The 24,833-nt window shown below is 45.8% G+C and overlaps 2 protein-coding genes across 2 annotated transcripts; both read left to right on the top strand.

Moving 5' to 3' along the window:
* Positions 1 to 2,016: 2,016 nt before the first annotated feature.
* On the top strand, positions 2,017 to 2,955 carry LOC149862742 (olfactory receptor OR9H1-like). The gene has a single exon (XM_090053036.1). It carries the CDS (start codon positions 2,017 to 2,019, stop codon positions 2,953 to 2,955), a length of 939 nt encoding a protein of 312 aa, XP_089909162.1.
* A 17,348-nt stretch (positions 2,956 to 20,303) lies between these two features.
* Positions 20,304 to 21,254, top strand: LOC149862741 (olfactory receptor OR9H1-like). The gene has a single exon (XM_090054379.1). The coding sequence runs from the start codon at positions 20,304 to 20,306 to the stop codon at positions 21,252 to 21,254; it is 951 nt and encodes a 316-aa protein (XP_089910505.1).
* Positions 21,255 to 24,833: the final 3,579 nt, after the last annotated feature.

Here is a 24,833-nt window from a genome sequence, read left to right as displayed (position 1 = left end):
ACAATGTTGTTCTGCTCTGCACATACACTGTGTGCCCCACATCCTTCTCCAGCCCAGGTCCCAAAAGGCTCACGGCCTCAGGGTCAGGCAGGACCTGAGACACAGGCACATAAGAAGACAGAGCAAGAATAGAGAATAGGGAATAATATCCCCGGACCTTGATGCCAGCTTGGTCTGACGGCCGTTCATGTGAATGAGATAATTTTTCATTGCACTCATTCAAGGGCTTCTGTTTAGTGCCTCTCTAGGTCTCTCCAGTACAAATCCACAGCGTTGGGACTGAAAACACATCTCTGTCACTAGGGAGAGCCTCACTGAAGTCATGAATTCTCATAGCACCTTTCCTCTGGAGACCTCAAGGCCCTTTGCTAGGAAGGGAAGCACCAGCCACCTCCGTTTGCACAACTTCTGCAGTTTGGCCAGATTCAATGCCACTCCCTTCAATATAACTGCCTGAACAGTCCCAACACTTGAGACTGGCAGAAAGGACTCAAGGGCAGTAAAGATCCCAGGTCAGTTAGCAGCATTAAAGCAAATTTCCTACCCAAATCCTTGGATTGGGGGGTGGGGAGGGCAGTGAAAGGTGCCAACCTTCGCATACCACAGCACAGGAGGCTGTTGCCGAAGGCTCCAAAAGAGACCAAATTGAATGATGCTGGGGTATGTCTTTCTTTCAGGATAGGGATATAAAGGTGTTGATAGGCTTTTCAGTATGTCATGGATAGTGTTGTGCATGAGAAAGAGGTAAAACCAGACAGAAGACTTCATTCTACTTCCACCTTCCAGGTATCAGTCACTAGGAAAGTGAAGGGATTAGGTAGCATTTAATGTCTTATTAATAGGGCTGTGGATGAAAAAAAGGTGACAACATACAGAAGATGTTGAATTCAACTTCTCTTTCCCATGCAAAGAGACTTTTTGTGGGTGGGTGTATGCTTACTTAAGCTGGCTATTTTTATATTCTGGTAATAGAGCCAGTCCTATTTTTTAAATGAAAATTCTTACTTCTTATTCAAAAGCTAAATTTTCTCAGCCCAACACCTTATACTATTGAAAACAAAACTAGCGTTTTTCCTAAGTACCATGTACTTCATTAAGTTTGTTTTTTCTTCACTGTTTTATGCATGGATTGGCATATGTATCTATTTCCAGAGGTTTGGAAAGTCAGCAATGTATGTAAAAATGTTTATTTCATTATAAACTCTATATTCTGTTAAAACAATTGCTGGAGCTCCCAAAACAAAACTTCTAGACATATTGTGCAATGTAAGAAAGGAAGGTAGGAAGGTGAGCTGAATGGGCCAGTCTTTATCAAGAACCCAGTCCTTTCCCTTCTGCTTACATGAGGTTGGTGTTTTCAGACAACACCAGAGGAGTTTGGGGGACATATTTTAACCACGTAGGTATCTAAAGATACAGGTAGGCACCCTGGATATGTTCCAGATTCTCTTGGTTCCAACCTCCACAGGTTTCATTTCGATGGAGGTAAGATACCGCTGATGAAAATATAGAATACAGGGAAAGCATACAGTAATAATTATGGGATACTCTAATGATAGGATTCAGTATCTGTTTATCTTTGCATCCATAGAGAGAAATTTGGTCTAGTTCAGTGAAAAGTCATTGTTTGGAGCACAAAAATCCCCATGTTTTACACACTCAGTTTGTAGTATATGCACATATAGACTGGGAGTCATATTCAACCCAAAATAACACGGCTGAGCAACACATCGTTCCAAAAGGAGACCTGAGAATGACAAGAGAAATTGGAAGATTTTGCTAATATTCTGCCAAAGGCACTTGTAACAATTGTTATCATATGGAGAAATGACATTGAGATACAGCTTCATAGTAGAAAACTCAGACTTTCAATAGACTTCCTGTAGACGTATTAAGTCAACATTTAAGTAACTTGTGAAGGGTTCTGCCAGTCATACACAAAGGGACGTTAAGCTTAGTCCTCCTTCTTTAACCTATTTTTTGCCCCTAAGGGAGAGATGAGCTATGGCAGCGTCTATGGGGGAGAACAACTACACGGCTGTGACAGAATTCATCTTGCTGGGATTCGGGAGTGGACCTGGGATTCAGGTTCTGCCCTTTGTGGTGTTCCTTCTGATTTACATGGCCACCATGCTAGGGAACACTATCATGGTTCTCATCATTCGAATTGACCCTCATCTTCACACCCCCATGTATTTCTTCCTCATGAACCTGTCTCTCTTAGACCTCTGCTACTCCTCAACCATTGCTCCCAAAGCCATGGCCACCTTCCTACAAGGCACCAAAACCATTTCCTACTATGGATGTGCTGCTCAGTTGTTCTTTTTTGCTCTCTTTATCACCACAGAAGACTTCATCCTGACAGCAATGGCATACGATCGATACATAGCCATCTGTAACCCGCTCCGCTATTCTGTCACCATGTCCAAAAGGGCCTGTGTTCAGCTCATCGTGGTCTCCTATATCTGTGGTGGCACCGAATCGATAGTGCAAACCAGCTTCACCTTTGCACTGAGCTACTGCGGGCCTAAAGAGATCAACCATTTTTTCTGTGACATTCCCCCCTTGCTAAGCCTGTCCTGCACAGATATGCACATCAATGAACTGGTAATGTTTGTTTTATCTGGCCTCATCATAGTGATCACCTCAGGAATCATCCTCATCTCCTACGCCTGCATCATCTATGCCATTCTCAGGATTCACTCGGCCAAGGGCAGACTCAAGACCTTATCCACCTGCTCCTCCCATATGGTGGCTGTGGCTTTATTTTTTGGGACGGTTTCCTTTATGTATGCCCAGCCAGGTTCTCTATCTTCCCCACATCTGAGCAAGGTGGTGTCTGTGTTTTATACCCTTGTCATCCCCATGTTGAATCCCTTCATCTACAGCCTCAGGAATAAGGATGTGAAAGATGCATTGAGGAGAATCATAGGTAGGAAAATGACTTCAAACTAAGTCTCTTCCCTCAATATGGAACTATCAAGTGAGACGTAATTAAGAAATATTTGCATGCATCTGTACATCTCTCTGCGTAATTTTCATTAGCATCCAACTCTCGCTCTATATTCATATCTGCCTAAGTTTTTAGGCCCCTCCTAACAATATGTTGTGTCATTACAAGAATGAGTGTTTTATTATAGTAAGTCACCCTGACATATTTTAAGCTTTTTAATCCTTCTTGTTCTTTCTTTATTAAGTGTGTCTCACCCCAAACTGTGGATCCAAACGTCTTTAGCTTTAAGGAGCATTTGTTTTCTAAGCACAAATTTCACAACTGAAATCATCACACGACAATGCTGATCTAGGTTCTAGAATCCAATTGTATTTCCCCTTCCCTGCTTGTGTGCATGTATCGCCGTGTCCTCTTGGTGGCAGACTCCACAGCTAAACACCCTCCTATTTCATAAAAAATAGGCTTAAAAAAGGATAGGAAAAACATTCATTCTTGCAGTCAACTACAGGTTTACCACTGATTCCAATGACTATGTTATGTCAAGAAAGAGCATTTTAACTCTTGGTATTTTCAGGCTTTCACCATGGGAGGGAGTTGATCAGTTCTGAATGGAAACTAACTGCTGCTGACACACAAGAATTGTCCTTTGTTCAAGAATTAGTCATTGGAGGAAACCCCAGCCCAGAGCCAAGCATGGTAGTTGGGCACCCAAAGCAGCTATGACACATAGAGACAGCAAGGACTTCTGGCGGCAGGTGCCTTCAGCATAAAAAGGAATCCCCGCTGGGGTGATCAGCTGGGCAGCAGCGCAGTCTTCACAGCTTGGGGTCCTCTGCCCGCTCCTGGTCCAGTCATGGGGATCCTCCAGGTGTCCACTCTCCTCCTCTTCTTGAGAGAAAGTCTGGCCCTGATCTGGGCTCTCTAGCTGGCGGGGAGGCAGCAAGGAGAGAGAGAGGGAAAAAAAAAGAAAAAAAACCCCGTGGTGGACAGTTTGGGCAGATTCCCCCTTTGCTGTTCCTAAGGTCTTTTCCTGGCCTGCCTTCCGTCGCCTGGCCTCTTCCACCCTCCTCTTCACTCCCACTGTGAGGGTGCCACCGCATCTTCAGGGTCCAACCATGGGCTTACCCAATCTTCCCCATCTTCACCCTGTGTTTCCAGCTCTCCGGCTTCTCTCTCCTGTTCTTCAGTCATCCTTTTCTGCCTCTCTGGGGTTCCACCCCTGGCCTCTGGGTATTGCCCCCACTGTGGATTAGCGCCAATTGCAATGGGGACATCAGGATGTGTCGCAGTTCATGCTTCTGGTTGGGGATGCACCCTAAGTGAGTGCCCTCCGGACTCTCACAAAGGCCCATACTAATCAAAGTGTCACAGAGCAGTGTTTTTTGGGGAGAGACATAGGCAGCATTCTGCAACACTCCTAACATTATATTGTGTTGTTATAAGACTGAATGTCCTATTCCTGAAAGTGACCCCCCCCCATTTTTTAAAATATTTTCTTTCACATTTTTCATGCATTCACTTGCCTTAAAAAGTAGGTCTTACCCAAACTGTAAATCCAAACATCCTTGAGTGTTAAGGAACATCTGTTAGCTGAACACGTGTCTCACCACTCCGGAAATCATCACAAGACAATGCTGATCTATATTCTGGAATCTGAATGTATTTCCCTTTCCATGCTTACGTGAACTTATTTGCATGTGTGGCCATCTTCTTGTGATTGCTGACTCCACAGCTAAACACTCTTCTATTTCATAAAGGACTTAAGAAGGAATTAGGAAAACCATTCATTCTTGCAGTCTACTACAGTTTTACTAGTGACGCCAAGTGTATAGGTTATGTCAACCAAGCCCATTTGAATTCTTCAGCTGGTATTTTCAGGTTTTCACCATTGGAGGGAGTTGCTCACTTCTCAGTGGAAACTAACTGCTGCTGGCAACAAGAACTGTCCTTTGTTCAAGAATTAGTAATTGGAGGAAACCTGAGCCCAGAGCCAAGCATGGCAGCTGGGCACCCAAAGCAGCTATGACACATGGTGACAGCAAGGACTTCTGGCTGCAGGTGCCTTCAGCATGGCTGTGTACCTGCAGGGGCAGCTGTTCTTTTTCCACCTTCCCTCCGAGTCAGCACCTACAGCTGTTCTCCCCCCTCTAATTTAATACCAGCAGGTACACATTTAGGTGAATTTATGTTGCTAGAGTAAGAAATAGAATTACAAACCACACACTGGTACCAAAACCTGTACAAAGACAATAGTGCCCATTTGGGCACAAAAACTGCAACAGCAATTACCCTCTGTCCCTCTAGACCCGGGGTGGGCAATGCTTTTGGGCGGAGGGCCGCTTACTGAGTTCTGGCAAGCCATTGAGGGCCACATGACAGGCAGCCAGGGGCAGATAAATATTAATTTTCTAAGTTTTTTAGGGGCCCCATGGGCCAGATGGAATGGCCTGGCAGGCCACATCCGGCCCCTGGTCCGCATTTTGCCAATCCCTGCTCTAGACAACTGCAGCTCTTGTCATGGGACAAAAACACAACTACGAGCCAAGACCAGAGCTGCGCCAAGTTTCTTCACGTAGCTATAGTGGCACTTGAAGACTGTTTTATCCTGTAATCACGCTGGCTAAATCCTTCTACTGAAACCAATTTTGATGGTAAACTAGTGCTCCGAGTAGACGTGTGCATCAATTTCCAACCAGCTCTGCCTGTCAAGAGCTAATTCAGCCCTGGCACCACGCAAGGAGGTCTGGGCCTCCAACATATCCGGGCAGAAGGACAAGACCTGCGGTGCACAGAGCCACGAGTGGGCCACCACACTGGGTGAGAGAGCCCATGCAGCACAGAGCCACCCTGGCTGGAGCCAGAGACAGCCCTGCAACACCAGAGGTCATGAGTTGTGGGGCAAAGGGGTTTCCCACTGCGGCGGGATCTCACAGGAGGGGAGCCAACAGGGGCCCGTGCAGGTTAGGGGTCCTGACCAAGGTTCTCTCTAAGCTGCGCTCGTGTGCAGCCACGCACAATAAGAAGTCTTCCCATGCAGTAACTTTTTAATGCTATGCACCCGCCCTGCAAACTTTGGGCACAGAGTGCGGTGGAAGCACTGCGAACCTCCCTACCCACCATCTTTGTAGGGGGTGCACCACCACGCTCAGGGGGTGTACGTGCACCTGCATGAACCCCCTACGCATCGCCCCTAAAACTGGCTGTCCCCATGGTGTCAAGGAAAAAATCTTAAGTTTGGTGCTGCCATCACAGGGAGTTGAAACTACAGACAGGCCCCCAGAATGTGCCCTTTGGGTGACCTGGAGGCTTGTCAATCACAGAGCATGAGGTAATCTGATCTAACGCACATGCTCAGTTCACTGACTGCATGATGTAATTTGACTAGAAATTTCTCTGTGAAAAGTGTTCTGATTGGTCACTAAATTCATATAAAAGGTATGTGAAGCCGCCGCCCTCATGTGGTGAGGTGGTGTGTGTGTGTGTTTTGGAGGAGAGACTGCGCTCGAACCTGTGAGCAGAGGCTGCCTTTGCAGGTACTGTCTCACAGGGAGAGAACGATCCTGTAAGCAGAGGCTGCGGATGGCAGGGACTGTGAGGCGCAAGCAGAGGCTGCGAACAGCAGGTGGAGCGACTCATTTTTTTCATCTCGGTTACGGGACTGTTTGGCTTCAATTTTGACTTCGGCTTACTTCCTTCTGGCTTCTCATCTTGGACCTCGGTTTACGGACTGTCTTTTGGACTGGTGTCACGACCCCGTTTCCTCGATTCACTATGTTACACTTCTTGTTTTTGTTATCCCGTTCATAAGCTATTGACCAGCCCTGGGACCAGCTAGTGGACAGCTGCACCTATCCCTTAGGGGGTAGAAAGCAAGGGCTCGCTAGTGAACCCCGTGGGCCAACAGACCCTTTTGTTGTTCGCTATACTGTAACTGAAGAAATATCTGAGCCTCCGCTTCCCAAGCCTGAGTAAATAAATCATCTTTGTTTAAACTTCCCGTACAGCTCACACTCCACCACTGCTAATCCCACCTGTTCGTATTCCAATTGCCACCCCGGCCCACCGTGACCTTGGGGCCCAATTCACTCAGTGTTCGGTTACCCGGACACATGGAAGACAGAGATTCAGGATCTTTGATTCTCAGCAAGTCACAAGTGATAGAAAAGCTAGCTATTGAAATACATAGGAAGTTAGGACCCTCTATTTCATTTTTTCCTGGTTTGAGACTCAAACACAAGTTGCAATTAAAATACACACATGCACACACAACACCATATCTGTCTTAAATGTAATAAAGCATGGAGAGTAGTGCTCACAGGGCTGCTGCACTTACACATCTGCCATGTAATACAGCTCAGGCCCAAATCCTTTAACATCTCTAGACCTGGTAACATGTATGAACAGTACTGTTCTTCCTGCCTCATGGAGCCTGCATAAAACTATTTATACTGTTGTTATGAAGAGAGAAATCATCCATCAGGAAAATTCTGCCTGGTACAATACAAGAACCTGATACAAGGAAAGAAAACCACAGATGTAACAAAGGCCACTAGCAGTAAATTAACTGCAAATCAATTCCAATTAAAAATAAGACACACATGGTTAAAAGTGAGGGGAAATAATTATTAGAAGCATCTAGCAGATGAAGAGAGTTGCTTCTCCCTCTATTTAAAACTTAAAAACATAATGGATGCCCTTCTGGTGGATACAGCTTACTCAAAACTTACTTTAATATGTAACAGCTGCTGCTGGATTTGCAGCAGGGCTCAGGATCCCTGCGAAGGCAGAGCAGGAAAGTTTGCAGAAAGTTGGTGCTTGCAAGAGCTTCTGCATGCTTTTTGATTGACTCCTGAGGCAGGAGAGGGGAGGGAACCTGGCCAGGATCAGAGATGGGAAGGAGCCTGGGGCCACCGATCTCGGGGAGAAACCACCCTGCACCCTGCCTGAGAAGTGAACCTGCCTTTAGTGATGACGAGAAGACAACCTGGTCTCCTTTTTCCCCCTGAGAGGCCAAGGGACCCATGTGGAGGGAAAAGGGTGGTAACTACACTTCCCTAGGAGGGCAGGGTGTTGGTCTGGGAAGCCTCTGGGCAGAGTTCACTGAGAACAGCCTGGGGCTGGGCAGGTGATAGCCCAGGGTTGTTTCAGTCATCAGTGCAAGGGGCCGTGTTTGGGAAGTGGAGAAAGGTGCTTTGGGGGCGGGGTAGTTCGCATTTCTTTGCAGATACCACAGACAGCTGCTCTTCCCCATGAGGCTCTGGCAGAGAGCAGGACATCCCAAAGCAGCAGCACCAGCCATGGGTCTTGGGCTGCCAGTGTGAAGGAGAGCTGACGTCTGGTTAACCCTGTGTGCTCCTGCTGAAATTCACTGGAGTCTCAAGGTTTAAGCTGGGGAGATGTACTGGGGGTGTCTTTGATTCAATTTATATAGGGCATTTCAGTTCATCGATACCTGCCTTTGTCTACTAGATTATTGATATCCTGTTCTGCTATTAAACTCATTCATATGTTGACCATGTTGTAAATAATAAACTCTGTACAGTCAGACTGTATATACTCCAGTGTGTGGGAAAAGCACTCCAGGGAGAGGTGGCCCCAGCCTTAGGGACGGGGAGGTTGACCAAGGCTATTTGACACCCCAGGACCCTGAATCCAGACCTGGCCACAGGTAGCACCATGGCTAGGGTTATCAGTAGAAACAAGGAGATGGAGGATCTGTGCTATGTTGCTTACACTGGGACAGCAATTCTCAGCTAGGGTGGTGTTAGAAATATTATTAAAAATGTATTATCAATAAGTCTTGTTAAAACAGCGCAGCTGTCAGTCCTCCCTGATGAGAGAACTGGGAGAGCTACTAAGAGCTCTTTGTATTAAGGTATCACTCTCTCTTTGTTTTGCAAAGTTACTATCTCTTTGTTACAGTAAAGCATATACTCCTCAGCTTTTCTCATGCAATTAAAAGTAAATTGCAATTCTAGCCTTGAAGCAAGGAAAATTTAAACTCTTGTAACCTCAGATACTTTCTGACCATGTGCAATAATCTAATACATATAAGCCTATCCGCCCCGCATACTTAAGTAGTTAATTATAATACACATGCAACGTATGATTTGACGTATTCACATACATGTTTGTATGAATCGGAAATGAGTTGTAAAAGTTCCTCCTTCTGCACATGTGGTCAGGAGAGAGGGGATAAAGCCAGCTGGGCAGTTTCCCTCGAGGGCAGCAGAGTGTTTGATCTTTTGTCTCTCTCTCTGACCCTATTTGCAAATATATACCTTTTGTGTTGCTAATAAAGTGTGTCTGTGACTGAGAGTTTTTTTCGCCTCCCAAGAAACGAACCGCAATTTTTACATCAATAATTGGCGCCCAACGTGGGGCTTCTCGAGGACTACCCTCCGACGGAGCGCCTCCGGTACCAGGGGAAGTGCGCACCGAGCCGACTTTGGACTCGCCCCTGGAATTTGAGGTGTAAGTCCGAATATCCGGGAAGTTAAAGGAAGTATCCCATGTAAATTCTGAGTTTCTGGAGAGGCAGACACACTTTGGGATTTGGATCGAGATCTCTGGGGTATCTGAGTGAGTATACGAATTCCCTTTGCCCAATGTGGTGTACGGATCTAAAACAAAAGATGTGTAAGTTTGCTGAGAAATTCTAGGCTCAGCTCTCATTGTAAATCATCTGTTGTTGAGATCTTTTTGGTATTTGGTGTGCCTTGGGCGCACTCTTGTGGGCAAAATGGGTATGGGTCGCTCCTGTGTAGAAAACAATATTGATACCCCTCTAAAAGTCTTATTACGTCATTTTAATAAATTTGCAAAGCCGGCTGATTATGGAATAAAAATGAAAAAAGGTGATTTAATTAAGTTTTGTCAACTCGAGTGGCCAACATTTGGGGTCCACTGGACCCCGAAAGGATCCTTTGTGCTAAAAGAAGTGATAGCTATCCATGAAATTGTTATGCAGAATGGGTATTGGAATCAGTTTCCTTATATTGATTGTTGGTTGTGGGTGGTTCAAAATCAGCCACCTTGGATTAAGAATTACTTAGCAAAGTCTCATGTGATGGTTGTTAAGACTCGAGAAGGACCGCCTGTACTCCCTGAGTCTAATGAGGGGGGGGATTCTGAATTGGCTGACTACCGGACCCGCGCTCCGGTTGCCCTGTCAGGTAGCGAAGATGAGTCAGACGCCTCCTCGGGACCCAGTCCTTCTGCACCACCACCCCCTCCCTTAGGGAGACCACCACCGACGTACCAAAGCATGCCTAATGATTTAGAGCGTGAGCTTCAGCCAAGTGCCCCATCTGAATCGGGGAATAAGGGTTATTATTTGCGCAAGCCTGTAGAGTCACAGCCGGTGCTGAACTGCCCGATGCGAGAGGTAATCGGAGAGGGGGGCAATGCAACTTTTGTCTACACCCCATTTAGTACTTCAGATTTATTTAACTGAAAGAATCAGAGCCCCTCTTTTCGTGACGACCCTGAAAAGATGAGGGACCTGTTCCGATCTATTGGGCAGACTCATCGACCCACTTGGGCTGATGTCCAGATGATGCTCCAGACCCTCCTAACCCCGGAGGAGAGGAGATTAGTGTTGGGGACAGCGGAACGTATTGCGGTGGCTAGAGTTGAGTCAGAAGGTGCTGCTAGTCGTACTCTGCGTGATACCTGCCCTGTAGAGGAGCCAAGATGGGATAATCATACTGCAGAGGGCAGAGAGCTGACTGCACGGTATCTGGGAATTATAGTGGAAGCAATGGGAAAGGCAGTGCCTCGGGTTACCAATCTGTCTAAATTGTATGAGGTGAGACAGGGAAGAGAGGAGGATCCCTCAGCTTTCCTTGGGAGGCTGTACGAGGCGTTTCGCAGGTTTTCGGATCTGGATCCAGAAGCCCCAGATAACCAGCGTATGGTAAATCTTATGTTTATTGGTCAATCTGCTGCTGATATGCGTAAAAAGTTACAGAAAACTGAGGGAGGTGCTAGGAAACCGATTTCAGAGCTGGTGGAAATTGCATATAAGGTGTATGGGAATCGTGAGCAAGTGCAGGAGCGCAAGGAGGATAAAAAGGCTCAGCGACAGATGGCAGCACTAGCGGCTGCTATAACTGGAGGGAACCCTGGAAAGGCTGGGATACAGAAGAGGAAGGGAGAAAGAGTGGGAGCAGATGCTTGTGCTTATTGCAAAGAGAAAGGACACTGGAAGAGGGAATGCCCGAAGCTGAAGGAGAAGAGAGAGGGGGAACCGAGAGGTCACCTCATGCGGGCAGAAGAAAAGGGTGAGGACACAGAATGAAGGGGACGAGGATCTAAGACCACTACCCTTCGGGTTGGAGCCCGAGAAGATCCCATGGTAACCATTAGGGTTGGTGGCAAAAACTTTGAAGCCTTGGTGGATACTAGGGCTACATTTTCAATGATTCCAAAAAAAACCCCCTGTGCAAGAACTAGTGAACAGCATGTACTTGTAGAAGGGATTGAGGGAATGCAAACCCGACTCCCTGTTTGTAAACCACTCCTCACCAAGGTGGGGGACCATTTGCTCGAGCACTCCTTTGTGTATTCTCCAAGTTGCCCGGTTGCACTCCTTGGGCGGGACTTACTCACAAAATTGCAAGCTAAGATCTTTTTCAGAGACGATCAGATGGTGGTCCAGCTACCTGTCAAGCAGAGCTCGAACTATGAGATGGCTCTCCTGGAGGACCGACGCCCTGCAGTAAGTCCAGAAGATCACATAATTGGAGTAGACCCCTCGGTATGGGCTGATGGAACCCCTGCGCGAGCTAAGTTCGTCTCCCCGGTAAGGATTGTACTCAAGGATGGGGAGGGGCCCGTTCGGGTAAAGCAGTACCCACTCAGCCGAGCGGCCAGAGCTGGACTCAAGCCGTTAATAAAGAAATACAAGAGGTACGGATGGCTAGTGGAAGGGACTTCACCCTATAACACCCCCATCCTTGGAGTGCCGAAGGCAAATGGGGTCTCATACAGACTGGTCCAAGACCTACGAGCTGTAAATAAGAAGGTCCTTTCAGATCATCCTGTAGTCCCGAACCCTCACACGATCTTGACACAAGTACCGGAGGAAGCTAAAATATTTTCAGTGCTAGATTTGAAAGATGCTTTCTTCTCTATTCCCCTTCACCAAGAGAGTCAAAAATTGTTTGCTTTTGAATGGAAGGATCCAGATACTTTCCATAAAGCCCAACTCATGTGGACAGTTCTTCCACAAGGATTTATAGCAGCCCCCCATATTTTCGGACTTGCCCTTCAGAAGGACTTGGGGGAATGGAAGGGATCACACCCCGCAGTGACTCTCCTCCAGTATGTGGATGACCTGCTAGTTGCAAGCCCAAACTTGCAGCTCTGCAAGGAAGCCACCAGGTCACTCCTAAACACTCTGGGGAAAAAAGGATATAAAGTCTCTAGAAAGAAAGCCCAAATATGTCAGCCTAAAGTCACATTTTTGGGATATAAGCTCTCAAAAGGAGTCAAAGCCCTGAGTGCAGATCGCATACAGGCGATTCAAGGTCTAACCCCACCTAAGTCACCCAAGGAGCTGCGGGCATTCCTAGGGCTAACTAGGTTCTGTCGACTATGGATACCAGATTACGGTGGGAAGGCTAGACCACTGTACGAATCCCTGACTAAGGAAAGTCTCACTAAATGGAAATGGAATAAAGAAATGCAGCATGCTTTTGATCTGCTGAAGGCAGCATTAACCCAGCCCCCTGCCTTAGCCATCCCAAACAGTAAAAAGCCATATCGACTGTATGTTCATAAGAATCAAGGGGTTGCATCAGGGGTGCTGACACAGCCATCGGGCCCGACCTGGAAACCCGTGAAATATTATTCAAAGGTTCTAAATCCAGTTGCACTCGGGTGGCCAGCCTGTCTTCGGGCTGTGGCAGCCACAGCAGTGGTTGTTGAAGGGGCCCAGAAAATAGTCATGGGTGCGGATATGGAAATACTCACTCCTCATGGAGTTCCCCAGATCCTAGGAACTAAGAAAGAGAAATTTCTTAACCCCTCCAAACAATCACAGTATAAAATATTTTTGCTCTCTAATCCAGGACTTACTTTCAGACATACTACTGCCTTAAACCCTGCAACCTTGCTGCCAGAGCCAGGGCAACCGACACATGACTGCCTTAAAGTCCTGAATCAGACCATGCAGGTGCAACCTGATCTTGCTAAGAACCCAATTGAAAACCCAGATGTTAAATACTTTGTGGATGGTTCCAGCTCTGTCATCAATAGGAAAAGACAAACAGAATGTGCAATGGTAACCTTGGATAAGGTAGTATGGAGAGAGTCATTGCCAAGCTCATGGTCAGCACAGGCCGCAAAACTCACTGCGCTCACCCGAGCATTACAGCTAAGGACAGACCAGCAAGTTAATATATACACTGACTCTCGCTATGCTTTTTCTACAGTCCATGCACACGGACTATTGTGAAAAGAAAGGAGTTTCATTACTGCCTCTAGGAATAAGATTGTTAATAGCCCCCAGATTATCAAACTACTAGAGGCACTCCACCAGCCTAAAAAGGTAGCAGTCATTCATGTGCAAACCCATAGGAAGGCTGCTAAGAAAAAGCATAAGCTTGGAAATGCAAAGGCTAATACAGCAGCAAAGAAAGCTACATTTATTGGGGAAGAAGCAAAAAAGGTATCCAAGCAGGCCATGTCCCATGCCATATGGCCATACGTTCAAAATTTAGTCCCACAGTATTCCCCTGAAGAAGATAAATTTGCACAAAAAGCTTGTGCAAAAAAGAACTCCCAGAAGTGGTGAATAGTATCAAAAAAGAAAGTCATGATACCCAGGCCATTGCTTCAAAAGGTGCTGCAACAGCTCCATGCAAGAACCCATATGGAAAGTTTGGCCATAAGTGATCTAGTGATCCGCCAAGCAGTAGCCCCAAGGCTATATGTAGAAGCTCAGCGCATTGCTACCAAGTGCATCACATGCCAAAAAGTAAACCCTCAAAAGAAACCCCCTGTGCCAATGGAAAGTAAACCCTAGGCAGCGTATCCTAAACAGACATGGCAAATTGATTTTGCCAAGCTCCCACGGTCCAAACATCACAGATTTTTACTTGTCATAGTAGACCAGCTCTCTGTTTGGGTCGAGGCCTGGCCCACCAGGACTGCCACTGCAGCTACAGTAGTGAAGTATTTGTTACAAAAAATCATTCCCCAATATTCCCTGCCTAAGTCCATCAAGTCGGATCAAGGACAACACTTTGTGGGAAAAGTGGTTCAAGAAGTCGCACAAACTCTCAAGGTTACTTGAAAACTACAGTGGCATGGCACCTGGCTTACCCTGAGATTTGTTCAACAGCACTTGTAACATTAACACTATTAGGTGTGCAAATGATTTTCAGCTAGAGATAAGTGTTCATAAACCAGGATTCCCAACTAAATCAAACAAATGTCCAGGGCATGTGCCTTCTCCTACTCTTCTCTGCTCCTAAACAGGTATTTTGACAGATACTAAGGAAACTGGCCCAAAACGTTTGATTAGCAATAGCATTCAGCTACATAACTCCCACTCTCATGGCCAAATGCTGTTCCGTGGCACGGGCACTCAAGACTTCTCGAGCCTTTCACTTGGTAGGCACCCCCTTGACTTGCGTTATGTGCTTTGCAAGCCTAAGAGCCTCATGTCCAAAGAGAAAGAAATGAGACGTGCCATGGAGAAGGGCCTTTTCAGAGATTATCTCCGGACCATGTACTGTAATTTCTGTGCCCAGGACACTAGCATTTTTTGGTGGAAACAGATTATTCTGAGGACCTGAAATAATATGTAACAGCACAATTTTGGGATGGACAGATACTTGAGATTGGTGGTGAGCTGCCTCCATTAAAGGAGATGAAAGTCACCAGCCTGACACAATTGAGAACTAGGTAAAAATTGTCATCTGACATCTCAAAATGCTTGACAGCCTTCAGCTTTAGTGTTTTGCTAACCTTTTCAGCATGGTTCAGGCCACAGCTCTATTGTCTGTTTGAAGCATGCATTCTGCCATCTAGAAGATGCTGGCACCATCATTCATCCACTTCTCTACCACAGAGCTGCTTATAGCTGGATTTGCTCTTAGTGGCTTTCCTAACTGCATCAGGTCCATTCATAACACCCAGGTCCATATCTGACAAGAGGACAGCACACACTATTTGGATGTTTACAATGTTTAAAATGTTGGGGGCTTTTTGGTTTACAACCAAATTAACAAATTGTCCCTTACATTACTAGGTTTTCAGACACTGGTGCTCTACTCCCACCCTATGTTCCCATGCTGGAAGTAGTTCAACAAGACTTTCCTTACAAGGAAGCTCTGATGACTGTGGTGTTCAGAAGGCCGAGTATCAGAGGCATCACTGGGATGTAGGAGGTCAGTTCTTTGACCTTAAGGGGTCCTAGCTGAGAGGATCAGGACTGAGAAAGTTCAGGGAAGCTGCTGCCCCCTCATCAATTATGGAAATGCAATAAAAAAATGCCATTTTTTCTCCCCTAAGCTCCATCAGTACCTGGAGAGGTAACCCAGTGCCTCACCCTAGTCATGTTACTGCTCTGGTACCACCATGTCTTCCATCTATGCTCAAGGCCTATCAGGTTTCAGCAAGCAACCGAGAAAGTTCTTGATGGCAGAGCAGAGGGCAGATCTAGTCTTGCCCCCACTGGTCTACAGCAAGACACAACGGAAGTAGCTGCACGTCTCCATTTGCCATTTAAACCAGTCATACAAGCTTTCTATCCAACACTACATTGCAAACAGAGGGTACAACACAATGTCTGGATTGTAAAATTTAGAATGATATGAGTACAACCTCAAATTAAACATGCCAGGGGCAGAAGGTGACTATGAGATTAAAATAGGCCCAGCACAGAGGAGTCACACCTCAGCCTGTCTCTTTAGGCAACTTGACCTGGCTGCATTCCTGAGGGAGGGGGGAAACCTGCTCCCTCTGCCTATGTGACTGGCATCAGCCACCTGGGTGAGGGGCACTACCTGGTGGACTAGAATCTGCCCGGTAACCGGTGATGCATTTCAAATTGGTTGGCTGACAGCCAACTGGGGCTGGCCTCCACTGGACCAGGTGAATGAGGTCACAGGGGCTATATAAGTTAAGACGGGGAAGGAGGCAGTCTCTTTGGCCATGAGGTGAAGCAGCAGCCATGCGGGGGGGGACACAGAGGAGCTTTACCATCTAAAATTGGCTCTCCCCCTCAAACTCACGAGCTAGGAACCGCCTGCCTCCAAAGGGAAACGGCACCGGCCTTTGGAAGATGCTTGTGAGTAAGCTACTCAAGATCTGATTAGATATCTAGCTGGCAGTAACTCAGATGCATGATCAAAAGGCTACCTCAGCCAGACTGTTTGCCCTTTAGGATTTCTAGGATATTGCTCAATCTTGTACCCTATTTTCGCCCTACCCCTGTAACCAATAAAGTCTTCCTTTGTGACTGGTGTGGGAGACTTATTGAGGGGTGGGTCTAAATTATGCCTAAGAGACCCCTCAGGTCTGCAGACTAAGGGGAACCTTACTTTATGCCCCCTGGCTTGGGGAAGTGCCCCAAGTGCCTGTACTGGGTCAAGTACCCGTAGGACATTAGGCCTGTGTTACCCCAAGGACACAGGGCCGGGAGTGAGTCCATGCTTAGGGTGGTGGCGGCGACATTACCCCCAGGCTAGCGTATGTGCTCCAGGAAGGGGTCAGGCCGGACATAAGGCACCCTTAGGGAGGTATTCGGAGCCTGGCAGGTGGTCAGGCGCAGGGAGGTGGGCGGCTCAACGCAGGATCGCCCCCTACTGGCCCGCCACAGTGAGCATTCAAACGCAGGCTCCCAATACCTTCATTCAACATTGATTTGTAATTTCATCATAAATTTCCTTGATCTCTTTATTAAAATGATTAACAATTAACTCAACATTTTTTTGTTGATTTACACAGCATGCAATTAACCTTCATAAAGCGGTAAACTTAAAGGAAATTTGAACTATCTTGAATGATGCTTAACTTGATTTGCTTTAAGTTAGTAGACTAATTGATGGAAATGGCCATGACTCCTACGACTGAAACCTTGTGGACCTGCCCATCAACTGTGAGGCTTTCAGTGGGTGCACTACTGCACCAGGTAGCAGCTTGTACTTTCTCAGCCTCTTTGCTTTCTGTCACTGTGAAATATTCACCACCTTGTTGATTGAACAAATGAAAACACATTCCATCTTTCTCTACATAAAGTACTCATTGTGACTACAAGATGATTTCTGAGTACAGCACACACCTGCTGATGCATCCTGTTCAAAGCTGGCAGATAGTCATGTAGGAAGCCATTTGTGTTCTCTCGAGCTGTAATCCAGACCAGACAAGCTCCCATGCAACAGAGGAGCAACTGGATAGATCTCTTGGTCTCTAACTTCCCAAGGGACCCGAGTACAAAATTCACAAGCTGGCAGGGAACACAGACCTAGCTGGGTTCCCTGCATGGGCTCTTCCTGGCCCCTTTCTCATTTTCAAATCCTCTTTGGCAGCAAATAGCTATGGCCTTGTGGGCTTACTAATATCCATGAGACATTGTGTACCAGATCCTACACTTCATGGGTCAGCGCTTTCACTTTTTCCCCTGGAGAGGCCTTGTAGCAGGCTCATGTGCAACTCCTGCCTGGCTCTAACTCTAATATCCCCCTCCCTCTTGCTCATCCACCATCCCTTGTTCTTATTGAAACTTGAGTAAGGTAGACTGTCCATGGGAATTTGACCCTGTCCAGGCAAGGATCAAGGCTAAGCCACCAGTACAACTTAATAATACAGAAAGGCCCACTGGCAGGTCCCAAATACTACCTGGGCCTTACATAAAATCAAGTCCACCTGGCTGTAGAAATGAGCCTCTCTCTATCCCAGTACCTTTCTCTTAGTCTCCGGGCTACAACATTGCTTGCTGAGTCACACAATCACTTTCAGGAGCCCAGCTATTTAGCTGCTAAGGTTTCCTCTTTCCTCTTCTCAGGACATGACAGTCTGACCAGCTCAGGCTCAGTGCTCATATAGCTCCAGCCTGGCCTGCTGCTGGTCAGCTGAGTCCTCCATCAACCTCCTTGGCCACCTGCAAGCAGCTTTTCGAGCTGTTACCTTCTTAAAGGAACAAGGAGGTGCCATTACCTTATTGCAGACCTCTCCTCTGGCCACACTTCATACTGTCACTTGGTGCATTCCAGCCTGAACATTACTAATGAAATGCTGACTCTACAATCTTGCTCCATGGGCAGTTGCACTGTTTAACTTATTCCTTATAATCTCTCAGTCCATGGCACTTCAGACTCCAGTGCCTCAACTAGCTGCTCCTAAACCCTTGCCAGTGCTCGCTCGTTCACGCTGTCTCTCACCCACCTTCCTTTCAGGTTCAGACTACAAGTCATTACCCTCAATCAAGCTTTCAAATGATTTTCTAAAGTTCATATACACTTTCTACAACTCCTAGCCCAATTCAGGGCCAGCCAAGGTTGTGGGATTTCCTCCCCTTTCCCATATATGGCGCTAAAGCTCATCTGCTTGGATGCCCAGCTATGTCTGCTCACACATTAGACATGGGCAACACTTCATCTACTCACTCTGTGTCAGGTGTTGCCAAAGCCATAACTGTTGATTATGTCACCTTTGTTAAGGATGGTGAGCTGTTCAGCTTATTTCTTACAAACCCTATTGTCTAGTACCTGAACTAACTTCTCCTCAACTTTGGCCAATGCTGTCCCTCTCTAACCTTCCTTTCAGGTTTGACTACCAGTCATTACTTACACCCAGGATTTCAAATGATTTTCTAAAGTTCAGAGAAACTTACTACAAATCCTAGCCCAACTAAGGGCCACTCTAAGCCATGGGAATTCCTCCCTTTTCCCCATACATGGAGCCAAAGTCCATCTGACTGCGGTCGATTTGCATGAGAAAATATTTTCATTGTATTCATCCAGGGACATCTATCTAGTGCCTCTACAGGTCTCTCCAAGACAGGTCCACAGGGCTGGAACTGAAAACACATCTCTGTCACCAGGGAGAAGCTCACTGCAGTCCTGAGTGATCTCCTAGCGCCTTTCCCCCAGAGACCTCAAGGCCCTTTGCTATGAAGGGAAGCACCAGTCTCCTCCTTTTACACAACTTCTGCCCTTTGCCAAGATTCAAAACAATTCCCTTCAATAAAACTCCTAGGACAGTCCCGACAGTTGAGCTCGACAGAAAAGATTTCTAGGGCAGTAAAGCTCCCACATCATGTAACAAAGTTAAAGACAATTTTACTACCTGGATCCGAGAATTAGGTGGCAATGAAACATGCCAACCTGTGGATACAAGCACATTTGAGGTGGTCCCAGAAAGCTCCAAAAGAGACTGAGTTAAAAGAAGCAGAGGTAAGTCTTTCTTTCAGGTACCTATTGGCTAGGATAGTGAAGGCATTGGGAAGCTTTTCTGTGTATTACTGATAGTGTTGTAGATGAGGAAGAGTTGACAAAATGCAGAAGATTGTTCATTCAACTTCTTCATTGCATACAAAAAGGCTTTTGGGTGGTAGGTGTATGCTGACTCAACCTGGCTAATTTTTGTATTTTCATATTCTGGCAATGCAGCTGGTCCTATTTTTCAAAATGAAAATTCTTACTTTTTATTGAAAAGCTAAATTATCTCAGCCAAACGCTTTCTAATATTGTAAAGAAAACTTGTGATTCTCCTAAGTACCATGTTCTCAATGAAGTTTGCTTTTTTTCCATTTGGGTTTTATGCGTTTATTTACGTATGTAACTAATTCTGTAACATTCGGACTTTTGGCAAGATGCCATATGGTGAACTGTGGACTCATCCTTTTAAGTATTTGTTGAGTGTTTGTTCATCCTGGCATTTATAGGCAGATATATAGTCTAGTTCAATGAAAAGTTGTTGGGTCTGGAGCACAATAATAGTCACATTGCATCCCCCTGCTGCACCCTCCCAGTTTAACTTCCATGTACTGACTGGCAGCCACTTTCCACCAAACACAGCAACGTGAAAAAACACTTCATTCCAAAAGGAGATCAGTGAACAACAAGAGGCACTAGAAAGTTTTGCTAACATTCACCCAAGGCCACTTTTTCCAATTGTTGTTATAAGGAGAAATTGTAAGTAGTAATAGCTTCATTGTAGAAAACTCTGAATTTCAATAGATTTGCTGTAGATTTATTAAGTCAAGGTTTAAGTAATTTTGAAGGGCTCTGTCACAATAAACCCAAAGTAAATTTAAACATTATGCAATCCGTCTAGTCACTTTGCTGTCTCCTTCATCTTTACACTATTTTCCCCACCCCAGCAGAGATGAGCTATGGAGTCTACGGGGGAGAAGAACCACACCATAGTAACAGAATTCATCCTGCTGGGATTCAGGAGCGGTCCTGCGACTCAGGTGCTGCCCTTTGTGGTGTTCCTTGTGTTTTACATGGCCACCATGCTAGGGAACACTATCATGGTTCTTATCATTCGAATTGATCCTCGTCTTCACACCCCCATGTATTTCTTCCTCATGAACCTGTCGCTCCTAGACCTCTGCTACTCCTCAACCATTGCCCCCAAAGCCATGGCCACCTTCCTACAAGGCACCAAAACCATTTCCTACTATGGATGTGCTGCTCAGTTGTTCTTTTTTGCTCTCTTTGTCACCACAGAAGCTTTCATCCTGACAGCAATGGCATATGATCGATACATAGCCATCTGCAACCCACTCCTCTATCCTGTCACCATGTCCAAAAAGGTCTGCATTCAGCTCATCGTGGTCTCCTATATCTGTGGCGGCACCAATTCCGTAGTGCAAACCAGCTTCACCTTTGCACTGAGCTACTGTGGGCCTAAAGAGATTAACCATTTCTTCTGTGATGTCCCCCCCTTGCTAACCTTGACCTGCACCCCTGACATGCACATCAATGAACTGGTGCTGTTTGTTATATGTGGCTTCATCATAGCAAGTACCTCGGGAATCATCCTCATCTCCTACGCCTACATCATCTATGCTATTCTCAGAATTCACTCGGCCAAGGGCAGGTCCAGGACCTTATCCACCTGCTCCTCCCACATGGTGGCAGTGGGTTTATTTTTTGCAACTGTTTCCTTTATGTATGCTCAGCCAGGTTTTCTATCTTCCCCACATCTGAGCAAGGTGGTGTCTGTGTTTTATACCCTTGTCATCCCCATGTTGAATCCCTTTATCTACAGCCTCAGGAATAAGGATGTGAAAGATGCTTTGAGGAGGATGCTAGGTAGAAAAATGATTTTAAGATAAGACTTTTTTCTAAATATGCAGCTAATTTACATTTCTGATAAAACAGCAGAGAGATAACAAATGCTTGCATGCATCAGTCCATCTGTCTCTCTCAACATCATTTTCATTCATAACCATCTCTCCATCTATTATTCATGTTCGTATCTATCTGTGTTTTTAAGATTCTCCTAACATTATCACATTGTGACATTACACAAATGATTTTTTTTTACAGTAAGACACCCCACCTATTTATAAACTTTTTCACATTTTTAATCCTTTTGTTTACTTTTAAATTGCATCTCACCCCACATACTGGACCCGAACGTCCTTGAGTATTGAGGAACATTTGCTGTATTATGAAATCATCCCAAGAGAATGCTTATTTACATGTCCCTTTCCATGTTTGTGTGTATTTGTATGTGTATGTGTGTGGCAGTGAGAGTGTATCTGCCTTCTACTGTGTTACCCCATTTTCCTAAATCATGGAATCATAGAAAAAGGTTAGAAGGCACCTCAGGAGGTCATCTCTCCCAACCTCTTGCTCAAAGCAGGACCATCCCCAACCATCCCATCCCAGCCAAGGCTTTTTCTATCCAGGTCTTAAAAATGTGTATGCATAAAGATCCTACAACCTCTCTGGCTAATCTGTTCCACTGTTCCTCTATTCTCCTACTCATCTTGATATCTAACCTCAACTTGCCTTCCTGCAACTTACCCTTTGTATGTTAGACTTCGATGCTTGGAACCTTTTCAAGTATGAATAAAAAATGCTTTATTTCAGACTTTGGCCCAAATCCTATTTCACTCTTACGGGTATCTAAGTGCAATCCTATTCCACCCAGCTTTAGCCTGTAAAAAATAATGCTGTAGGCAGGGTGGTCCTTTCTGCCCCTTTTTGAAATTTTTGTCTTTAGGGTAAGATGAGTGTGTGTTACAGTTCATTAAGCCTGCAATGGTCTTCCAATGATTTGAACAGGATGGAGCTGTATCTGCACAATCAGTGGAATAAGAATCTCTTTATTTCTGTACTTCACTGCAAGCTCCTGCTATGGTTATCACAAATTCCTGCAGGTCGATGCTAGCAGCTATCACACCCAGCTGAGCCACAATTAAGAGCCAGATAGGAAGCCTGTGGCCTGGGGATTTAATCTAAAAATGGTCAGCGTACATGTTTTCACCTAAATCAGAAGCCACACCTGTCACCTCAACCTGGGGCAGAGGAGAGTTTGAAGGGGTTCAAAGACTTGAGTAGCATGGACACTAAGGCACCTGATAGACAGAAGACAATATGGCTTCAAGTGTTTTCTACAGAGACACTACCTGCCTTTCATACAATAGTTCCCAAATCAGCATCCAGGTGGTATCCTCAAACTAAAACAGGTGATAAATAGTTAATAGAAAGATTTCACATAGCACTGGGATTTCTTTTCTATCCCTCCAAAAACCTTATTAGAAAAATAAAGCCATATACAATCTGTTCTTACACTCACTGGGCCCGCCTACACATGCACTTTACCGTGGAGTAGACTTGTCTAATGTGTAGTAAAGCATCCCTGTCTAACTGTGTGCAGCAATTACTGCACAGTAGCTTAATATAAAGCACTGTTGGCTAGTACCAACAGGTAAAAATAGTAGGCAACAGTGCTTTACATTAATGTTTCTGAATGCACATGTAGATGCGGACCCAGGAGAAAATTTATCCTGGTTAGCTGAGGCAGCAGGGGCCACAACTGCAGCTCTGCTTAGGGGTGGGGAAGGAGCCATCCCCAACACCAGGAGCAGCTCTGAGCAATGCAAAGCCAGGCCAGAGCCTGGAGCTCCCCCTGGCTGCTACAGTGGGGCAGAGCAGTGCAGGAGCAGCCCTAGATTAGGCTACTCCTGTCGGACCTAATTAGGTGCCAACGTGGGCATAGATGGGACATTTATAGACTTGCTCCTGGAGCGGGTTGGGGTGTGCTTTAATTAGAGTAGTTTCAAGCTGCTCTAATTAAAGCACGCGGGGTGCCATATGTATCAGCATCCCTGCACTGAAAAATGGCAGTGAGGAAGCTTTAACTAAAGCTCATCAAATATGCTTTGGTTAGAGCACCCACAGACCCATTTTTCAGTGTGGGGATGCTGATACACGTGATGCTGGTGTCTGCTGGAGCACAGTAATTACCACACTCTAGCTGACTAGATTAGTCAAGTCTGCTCTGGCGCACTGTAATTACAACACATCAGAGCAGCCTCAATGCATGTGTATAGGTCCCTATGAAGACATGTGCTCGGGCAGTTTAATGCACCTGAATTTTACGGCCCTAACATTCAAGTGCATGAATTGCAGCTCTAGACATGCCCACTGTGTGTCACTACATTTTTGTTACATGCTCTCTCACACAAGAAGTTGTATGCCCCATTTTCAGGAACAGATGATTTCTTTACCATTGATATAGACACCCAGTATATATATCCTGGATCTTATTTCCAGAAAGAATTTATCCATAGTGTTATGAAAAAAGAATTTTTTTCCAGTAATGTTTTTGGGTTCAAAGAGCTCAAGGAAGTTAAACAGACAGCCCTTAATGAGTTTTGTTGTGATTAATACCCCAGGTTTCCCTCTGAAAACTCCAGTCTTTGCTTTAGATCAGCTGTTCCCAATCTATGGTACACATACTACGAGTGGTACACAGACAACCTATCAGTGATACACATTAACCGATTAATTATAATTTCCTTATAGGGCAAAAATTTGCAGGTGGTACTTATGGTTGAACTGAAGAGTTTGCTGGTGGTACTTAAGGATGTATTGTTTTAAATTGGTGGTGCACAAGCTGTCAGAGTTTGGGAACCACTGCTTTAGATTTTGTAGCAAGACATTTCCACCACCCCACTCCTACCCCACCTCTCCCAGAAAATTAACATGTATTCAGTATCCCCATGCTTCAGAATGACAGCAGGGGTGCTTTAACTAAAGCTTCTCTAACAAGCACCCTGCCACCATTTTGAAGTATGGGGACACTAAGTACCTGTGATGTAGAGGCTGCCGGGGCATGCTAATTGGCACACATTAATCGAGTCTGCTCTGACCTCTGCTAAATTGCACACATAGAAGGAAACATCAGGGATGTGCATAGCTGCCATAGGTCAGCAGAACTACTTGATAGCATAGAAGCCATTCTTCATCTCTCAAGGCTGCAGATGTTAGTGGTGGCAACACTAACTGGGAAGATCACTGGAAAAGTACTGACGCTTTAGAGACATGTAAGCATCAGAGGTGAACATCCCCACTACTTGCATTGCCTGATAGCCTGTGTGGCAGGAAGCCACCTTTGTTTCTCCCCAAAATCTCTGGGCTGTGACAAGTTATTAGGATACAGCAGAGGAGATGCACCTTTACCCTGTTTCTTTAGGCAACCTGAGCTGGCTGCATTCCTGAGGGAGGGGGGAAACCTGCTCCCTCTGCCTACTTGACTGGTAACAGCTACCTGGGTGAGGGGCTTCTACTTGGTGGGCTACAGTCTCCCCAGCAACTAGTGATGTATTTCAAATTGGTTGGCCGACTGTCGCCAACAGGTGCTGGCCTCCATTGGACCAGGTGAACGAGGTCACAGGGGC

This window comes from Crocodylus siamensis, chromosome 6, assembly GCF_052110815.1.
Source record: "Crocodylus siamensis isolate JL-2025a chromosome 6, ASM5211081v1, whole genome shotgun sequence".
NCBI classification, from domain to species: Eukaryota; Metazoa; Chordata; order Crocodylia; family Crocodylidae; genus Crocodylus; species Crocodylus siamensis.
This window is presented reverse-complemented; position numbering and strand designations above follow the sequence as displayed.